This window comes from Nyctereutes procyonoides, unplaced genomic scaffold, assembly GCF_905146905.1.
Source record: "Nyctereutes procyonoides isolate TBG_1078 unplaced genomic scaffold, NYPRO_anot_genome, whole genome shotgun sequence".
NCBI lineage: Eukaryota > Metazoa > Chordata > Mammalia > Carnivora > Canidae > Nyctereutes > Nyctereutes procyonoides.
Window position 1 is genome coordinate 21,999,712 of NW_026575024.1, and position 8,793 is coordinate 22,008,504.

General features: G+C 47.0%; 1 protein-coding gene across 1 annotated transcript; it reads left to right on the forward strand.

The window, feature by feature from the left end:
- Nucleotides 1-518: 518 nt before the first annotated feature.
- GHRH (growth hormone releasing hormone) lies at nucleotides 519-2,842 on the forward strand. Its single transcript, XM_055307805.1, has 3 exons — nucleotides 519-598; nucleotides 921-1,025; nucleotides 2,671-2,842. Exons 1-3 carry the CDS (start codon nucleotides 519-521, stop codon nucleotides 2,792-2,794), a joined length of 309 nt encoding a protein of 102 aa, XP_055163780.1. The 3' UTR covers nucleotides 2,795-2,842.
- Nucleotides 2,843-8,793: the final 5,951 nt, after the last annotated feature.

Below are 8,793 nucleotides of genomic sequence, written 5' to 3' on the forward strand. Positions count from 1 at the left end.
CTACTTGTCTTGGGACACACAGCTAGTGGGACACACAGCTAGAACCCACATATGAGCTGAGATTTGTGTGACTCAGGGCTTGAGCTGTGGGCCCTGCTCACTGGCTATCAGTGCCACAGTGGGTGGGGGTGACTTAAGCTACCAGGGGAAGGTACTACCCTCTACCCATGGGGCCTGAATTCTACATATAATGCCCTATAGCAAGGGGCAGTTACCCCAATATCATTAATTTTCCACTCAACCCTATAGGGTCAGCAGGGTAGCTTATCGTGCCCATTTTACAGATGCAGAAAATGAGGTCAGAGCTCGTGACTGGCAAAAGCAGGACTTGAACCCAGGTCTGTCTGACTTCCAGAGTCTGGATTTTTTTCCTGCGTCACAGCTTCCAAAGGACAAGCACTAAGGATTGCATAGAGCCAAGCCCAGGGCTGGGCCCAGCCAGCAAAGGGCATTCCTCTGGCTATGGCTACCCTTGACCTCCTTCTATCATTTTCTAGGAGCCATTGCAGGGGTGAAAGATGCTGCTCTGGGTGTTCTTCCTGGTGATCCTCACCCTCAGCAGTGGCTCCCACTCTTCCCCGCCATCCCTGCCCATCAGGTAAGCAGTCCTACCACCAGGGCCTAGTTTCCTAACATCTCAAAACCATCTCTGCAACCCACTGGGGGATGATTTAGGGGGGTGCAGGATGGAGCCCTAAGCTGCCCCCCACCCATCTCCTCAGCAACTTCCATGGTCCATCTCTGGGAGGGGGGCAGACTCTGAGCTCCAGAGAAGCCTCCCGGCCTGGATCCTACCCTCCCTGGGGATGCACAGGGCAAAGGGCTGAAGGACCTTACAGAGACATGATGAGTACAGCTCCCCTCGTTTCCTTGCCTGGCCCTGCCACCCAGCCCTTTGACCTCTGACTCCTTCCATATAGAATCCCTCGGTATGCAGACGCCATCTTCACCAACAGCTACCGGAAGGTGCTGGGCCAGCTGTCCGCCCGCAAGCTCCTGCAGGACATCATGAGCCGGCAGCAGGGGTAAGCAGAAGTCCTGATGACTTCTTCCCACACTCCGATGCATCAGAGTGTGGAGGGACTTTTGGTCCTTCCCTTTGCACAGCATCTATCACTTCTGGATTTGTCATAGCAGAAGGGCCCTGATGTGAAGCCCCAGCCTACTTCTAACTACCAAAATATCATTGAGCACCAGCTACGTGCTTCTCTCTGTGCGAGGCTCCAATAGTAGTACTACCGTTATTTGATCATGATTCAGTGCTGGAAACAAAGGCTCTGCCTGGGACATTGTACATGCCCTCAGGACAGTGCTGGGCTCCCAGGAAGCCCTTGGTAGTATGAGCCATTACACTTAGTCTCCTACCTGTAACAACGCTACAAAGTAGGTACTGTTTACTCCCATCTGACAGAGAGCAGTTAATAGCTTCTAAAGGACACACCAAAGAGCACCCGGGCTGGGATCCAAAGAGCCTGACACCAAGGCTTGTTGCATTTTTTGTTTTGAAAAAGTAAGACACTTAGAGAAAAATCGCAGCAATAATGCAATGAACTTCTACATCCCTCTTCCCTATCTTCAACAATTCCTACTGTTTTATCATATTTGCTGACATGCACAAACAAGTGCGCACATTGTTATCATTATGCTGAACCATTTGAGAGTAAACTGCAGTCATCGCAACCCTTCACTCATCCTTAAATACTCCTACACGGTGCCTCCTAACGGCTAACAAAAGGACATTCTCCGACATAATCACAGAGTAATCTGCACTCAGTGTGCATATTCACCCTTCATCAGTTCCCCCCAAATGTCCTCTATAGCAATTTTTAATGTTCCTGATCCAGGATCCAGTCCAGGATTATAGGTTGCATGTAATTATCATGTCTCTTCAGTTTCTTTTAATCTGGACAGTTCTTCAGCCTTTTGTGATTTTGACATTTCTTATTAGTAAAAGCCAACTATTTTTATTTTATTTTATTTTATTTTATTTTATTTTATTTTATTTTATTTTATTTTATTTTATTTTATTTATTTGTGGAAGACACACAAAGAGAGAGAGGCAGAGACACAGGTAGAGGGAGAAGCAGGCTCCCTGCAAGGAGCCTGACATGGTACTTGATCCTGGGTCTCCAGGATCACATCCTGGGCTGAAGGCCACGCTAAACTGCTGACCCATCCAGGCTGCCCAAAGCCAACTATTCTTTATAGAATGTCCCTTGCATTGGATTTGCCTGATATTTGCTCATGATTAGATTCAGGTTATGTGTCGGTAGCAGTGATATCGTGTCCTTCTTGGTGCACCATATTGGGAGGCACATGAGGTCCATTCGTCCCATTATTGGTGATGGTAATTTTAATCACTTGGTTAACATGTCTACCGGTTCTCTTCTCTATAAAGTTAGTATTTCCCCTTTATAATTAATAACTAATCTGTGGGGACATATTGGGCAAATATGTATTTCACAGCCTATACTCTTCACTACTGTGTGAGTGCCTTCCTCAATGTTGCTGCATCTAATTCAGTGGGTAGAAGGGTCCACCCCAGATATTGGAATAGGCATAAGGACACACCTGTTCTGCTTTAACTTACTTGGCTCTGGCCTTTCCCATGCTTCTTCACATCCTACCCAAACAGTAATATCAACTGTTGCTCTGTTTCTAATTGAATAGAGAGAGAAACCGGGAGCAAGGAGCAAAGGTACGACTCGGCCGTCAGGTGGACAGTCTGTGGGCAAGCCAAAAGCAGATGGCATTGGAGAACATCTTGGCATCCCTGTTACAGAAACGCAGGTAGGAGTACGTGTGCATGCACGTGTGTGCGCGTGCATAGTTAGGGAGGACCTCAGAGGCATCCTTCCCCATAGGTTGCCAGGAAATGGAAAGAATTCCCAGCTCTCTAAAGACATGGGGCTGTGCCAAACAAACTGGGAATGAGGTCCCTCCTTACACACATCAAGAACTGGAAGAAGGAAGTAGTTCTGGGATACAACCCAAGAACCTGAATTTTAACGAATGTCCCAGGGGATTCTGATGTGGATGATCTGACAGGCACACCCAGGACCCCTTGACAAGTTCACAAAACTATACTAGCATAGGCAGCACTCAGGAGAGAAGATGAGGATGACGGATGATGGTCATGCCTCCTAATCGCTGAGCCTCATGTTCCCACCATGTGTCAGGGAAGGTCAGGAACGAGTGCTCTTGCCTTACAGAGGAGGGTAACTGAGGCAGAGAAGGGGCAGCAGCTGGTCCCAAGTCAGCAACTAGCAGGTCCAAAGCCTGTTTGCTTCCCTTCTTCACACAGAGCTCCACTTCACAAAATTTCCTAGTGATGATATGACCGTGGAGAAACTCTGCTGTATTTTTGAGCCTGATTTTTAACTGTGAGCACAAACATGTCCCAGCATGGCTCAGCCAGTCACTTCTGGGCCAACCTATTAAGCAAATCCAGTTCCCAGCAGAGCTCTCCCCGCGCTCCCTCACCTTCTTCCCAACCTAATTAGACACCAAGGGCCCAGAAATCTCACCAACTACAGTCCTGTGAAGCCACAAGCAGGAGGCAGATGGGCAGGCTGCAGGAGTGGTGAGAACCAGCCTGGGAGGCACACAGCAAATTGTTTCCCCACTTTGTGGAGAGAGGAGGAGCTCGAATCACCTCTAAGTTCCCTAAGACTAGAATTCTAAGAATAATGCCTCCCCTAAACTGCTCATGCTGGGATTAGGTCATCATTCACCTGCTTTATGGCTCCCATCAGGCCCCAGTGGGGTAGGGTAGAGTGGCCCCAAGGAGGGCAAAGTCCTAAGAATGCAGGCTTGTTCCTGCAGGTTAAAAGCCAGAGACTTCACAGAGGGAGCTCCTAGCCGCAATGCAGGTGGGAAGGGGCCTGGAGGCTGCTCCAGCATCGTTCTGCCTCCACTTTAAAGGCTGCAAATCCCAGGAACTCCTGGTGGGCCTAAGGAAACAACAGAAGAATAAGTTCTTATACCTTGAGAGTCAGAGGAAAATGATTTGGAAGATGGCACATTTATATACCTACCATGCTTTATGTCCACCTCATGGCCCTGCGAGGAAAAGGAGATTCAGAAGGATCTGTCCTCCCCTCCTTGGAAAAGTGGTCCAAATGCCTAGTACATGCCAGGCTCTGGGCTGAGGGTCCCTCAATGGATAGGACAATAAGGGTCCCTGCTCCCATGGAATTCCTTGTAACACTGCCACACTGAGGCAGACAGAAATTAAATACTGGACAGTGGGTTATTTCATCTGTGATAATGGTGAGAGGTATAAGGGGTGTGTTTGAATGTCTGTGCCGGAGGAAATAACCTAATCCAGCCCTGTCTGGGGATTCGAGGTGGCTTCTTCAAGGGGAAGTAACTGGCCCTAGATCTCAGCAGGGATGGGTTGGCAGAGCTGGGGTTAAGACTGAGGTTCACTATGTGGAAACACATGAGACCCTTCCCTTCATCCCACATTGCTTCTTCTGGAACCCAGACAGTCCCAGTCCTGGAGCACCTATCACCCTAGTTCCAGGTGTCGTGGCCAAACTCACCCGTGTCAGGTTCCCCAGTTGAGCTTTATCTTTCTTTCTGCAACAGGAATTCCCAAGGATGAAGATCCCACCTGTGTTTTATGCTACCTGCAGCCAAAACACAACTGTATCCAGTTAATCCTAATTTCTGACCTACTTTTTCCATCATAAATACAATAAAATTCCCCCATCCTGGTTTGCATCTCAATTTCCTTTTCTCTTCAGCCTCATTTTTTAAATGTGTTTTACATAGTTACATTTCCCAAAGAGGTGTTACAAGGTATACTCCAAAGACAGCTAACCCTTACCAAATAAGTGCTTGGGAGTGCCAGCCTGGTGGCTTGATGCATAGCATCTCACACGCTCGTCACACAGCCTAATGGGAGGCATTGGTATACTCATTTCACAGACAAAGCACTGAGGCACAGGAAAGGTAAGTGAACTGCCAAGGGCCCTGATGATAAGTGAGAGAACTGGGATTCAGACCCAGCCAGACTAGCTCAGAACCTGGCTCTTAACTACATCTGTCCACTCTGGGCCAAAGTCAACCTTCAACTAGTGACTTGTTCATCTACGAGTGATATCATTTATTCATTCAACATTTATTCTAGAGGACCTGCTAGGTGCCAGGCACTGTTTTAGGCACCCAGGATACAACTGTGAGCAAATAGGCAAAGCCTCTGATCTCTTAGACCTTATGTTCTAATAAGGGGGAAGAATAAGAAAAACAAATAAACATAGAATATGTCAGATGGTGGTGGTTGCAAAAGACACATATAAGAAAGATACTGGAGGGATCCCTGGGTGGCGCAGCGGTTTGGCGCCTGCCTTTGGCCCGGGGCGCGATCCTGGGGACCCGGGATCGAGTCCCACGTCGGGCTCCCGGTGCATGGAGCCTGCTTCTCCCTCTGCCTGTGTCTCTGCCTCTCTCTCTCTCTCCCTCTCTGTAACTATCATAAACAAATAAAAAAAAAAAAAAGAAAGAAAGAGACTGGAGGGGGACACCTGGATGGCTCAGCAGTTTAGCACCTGCCTGCCTTTGGCCTGGGGTGTGATCCTGGGGTCCTGGGATCGAGGCTCACATTGGGGTCCCTGAATGGAGCCTGCTTCTCCCTCTGCCTGTGTCTCTGCCTCTCTCTTTCTCCGTGTCCCTCATGAGTGAATGAATGGGCGTCTTAAAAAAAAGAGAAAAAGAAGAAAGAAAGAAAGAAAGAAAGAAAGAAAGAAAGAAAGAAAGAAAGAAAGAAAGAAAGAAAGAAAGAAAGAAAAGGACTGGAGGGACGCGTGGGTGGCTGAGTGGCTGAGCATCTGCCTTCAACTCAGGGCATGATCCCAGAGTTCTGGGATTGAGTCCTGCATCAGGCTCCTCAGGGAGCCTGCTTCTCCTCCCTCGGCCAATGTCTCTGCCTCTGTGTGTGTCTCTCTCTCTGTGTCTCTCATGAATAAATAAATAAAATTTTTTAACAAAAGAAAGGGACTAGAGAGGGCAGGAGGGCATTCTTGTAGCTATAATCCATCTATGTGCTGTGCTGTGGACAGGGAAGCCCTCAGTGAGAGGGTGATCTTCCTGATGGAAGAGAGGGGGTTGGCCTTGTGAGCATCTGAGTCAAAAACATTCCAAGCAGAGTGAAAACCCAACACAAAGGTGGTGAGGCAAGAGTGCAGAAGGAGAAAGAGCAAGGAGGACAGGGTGGCTAGCTAGAACATTAAGAGGGTGCAGCAGAAAGAAAGGAGGTTCAGAGGGAGCAGGAGGCCAGCTCATAGGGATCCTCAGAGACCATGTAAGGACTTAGGATCTCACTCTTGGCAATATGGGAGCTGTCACTGAGCTTAAGCAGAAATGACATGATCTGATTTGCATCTAAAGTCACTCTGAGAAAGGGTAGAATTCTGGATACTTTCTTAGTGGGGAACTAATTTGAAGATGGGGGGTTGGAGTGAAGTCAAGAATGACTCCCAGGATTTTGGCCTGAGCAACTGGAAGGATGGAGTTGCCATTGAGGAGCTTTGGGGAGGAGAGTTAGGAGTTTGAGTTTGAACCTGATGAGTCTGAAATGTCTCTTAACAATCCAAGTGAGGATGTTGTGTAATCACCAGGATATACAAGTCTGGACTTAGGAGGGAAGTCCGGGCAGCTGGTTTGGTTGAGCAGCCATTACCATTCAGGTGGTCTTGAAAGTCAGAAGAGTAGGTCACCAAAGAAGAACAGAAAGCATAGAGAAGAAGTCCAAGGACTGACCCCAGGGAACCCCTACATTTAAAGTTTCACAGAAAGATGAGGAAGCAGCGAAACAGACTAAGAATGATCAGCCAGTTAGATAACAAAAACTACAAAAGAGAGGAATTCCAGAGGCCAACCGAAGATAGTGTTTCAAGAAGGGAGTGACCTAGTGTACCAAATGCTACTGATGGGTCAAGGCAGAAGAAAACTGGCCAAGGAAGTGACCATGGAAGCCCTGATGACTTTGGCAAGGACAAATTGGGTAGAGTGGTGGAGATGTAAGTCTGACTACAGTGGATTCAAGAGCAAATGATAGGAACCAGAGGTGGTGGGTATAGATCTCGCTGTCCAATATGGTGGCCACTAGCCATATGGAGCTATTGAACACTTGAAGTGTGCTAGTACAAGCTGAGATGTGCTTTAAGTGTAAAATAGACACTAATTTTAAAAATAGTATGAAAAGGGCAGCCCCAGTGGCCTAACAGTTTGGTGCCACCTTCGGCCCAGGGTGTGATCCTGAAGACCCAGGATCGAGTCCCATGTTGGGCTTCCTGCATGGAGCCTGCTTCTCCCTCTGCCTGTGTCACTGCCTCTCTCTCTCTCTCTGTGTGTGTCTCTCACGAATAAATAAATAAAATCTTTAAAAAAATAGTATGAAAAATTACAAAATACCACAGTGCTTTTTATATTATGTATTAAGATAATATTTTAGATATATCAGGTTAAATAAAAGATATGAAAATTAATTTCATTTGGTTTTCTTCTAAGTGTCTTTCTTTTTATTAAAATAAAAGAAATTTCGGGATCCCTGGGTGGCGCAGCGGTTTGGCACCTGCCTTTGGCCCAGGGCGCGATCCTGGAGATCCAGGATCGAATCCCACGTCGGGCTCCCGGTGCATGGAGCCTGCTTCTCCCTCTGCCTGTGTCTCTGCCTCTCTCTTTCTGTATGACTATCGTAAATAAAAAAAAAAAATTAAAATAAAAGAAATTTCCATTCCTTTTTTTTTAAATTTTTATTATTTATTGATGAGAGACAGACAGAGAGAGAGAGAGAGAGAGAGGCAGAGGGAGAAGCAGGCTCCATGCAGGGAGCCTGATGTGGGACTTGAACCCGGGTCTCAAGGATCATGCCCTGGGCTGAAGGCAGGCACTAAACCGCTGGGCCACCCAGGGATCCCCCATTCCTTATTCATATAAGTAATCCCTATATCCAACATGGTTGAACTCACAACCCTGAGATCAAGAGTCACATGCTCCACTGAGTGAATGAGCCAGGCACCTTTCTTTTTTAAACTTTTTTATGGTGGTTACTAGAAAAAAAATTTTTTTTTAAGATTTTATTTTTTCTCTTTATTTTGAAAGAGAGAGAGTGTGTGTAAAGGCAGAAGCACAGGGAGAGAGAAAAATCTCAAGCAGGCTCCACACTGAGTGTGAAGCCCTATGCAGGGCTCCATCTCTCCACCCTGAGATCATGACCTGAGCCAAAATCAAGAGTCAGATGCTTAACCGACTAAGCTACTCAGGCCCCCCTGGTTACTAGAAAATTTAAAATCACCTGTGTGGCTTGCATTACATCTCTATGAGATAGTACCAGTAGAGAGAATTCTTTTGAGGTTTTGCTGTAAAGGGAAGCAGAAAACCAAAGCCCCTGACCACAGGTGCTGATGTCAGTGATTACTCAGCTTTTTCTATTCTTAGACCATTTCACTGGGGCCAGGTACCTCCATGCCTCACCTACCTTATGCATGGCTCTTAGAATCCATGAACTTCGGGGGGGGGGGGGCAGGTCAAATTGTTCTATATTTTCCTTTCAGTAATGGTTACACCAGCATCATTAGATAGAAAAATTTAGGCAGCCCGGGTGGCTCAGGGGTTTAGCACCACCTTCAGCCCAGGGCGTGAATCTGGAGACCCAGGATCAAGCCCCATGTCGGGCTCCCTATTGGAGCCTGCTTCTCCCTCTGCCTGTGTCTCTGCCTCTCTCTCTTTCTGTCTCTCATGAATAAATTAAATCTAATATATATATATATATATATATATATATAT

Bases quoted from the DNA above. Each gene is read 5' to 3' on its own strand.
- GHRH (XM_055307805.1), top strand. From the start codon at position 519: ATGCTGCTCTGGGTGTTCTTCCTGGTGATCCTCACCCTCAGCAGTGGC. The intron at 599-920 runs GTAAGCAGTCCT...CCTTCCATATAG, and splicing joins CCGCCATCCCTGCCCATCAG to AATCCCTCGGTATGCAGACG. The intron at 1,026-2,670 runs GTAAGCAGAAGT...CTAATTGAATAG, and splicing joins ATCATGAGCCGGCAGCAGGG to AGAGAGAAACCGGGAGCAAG.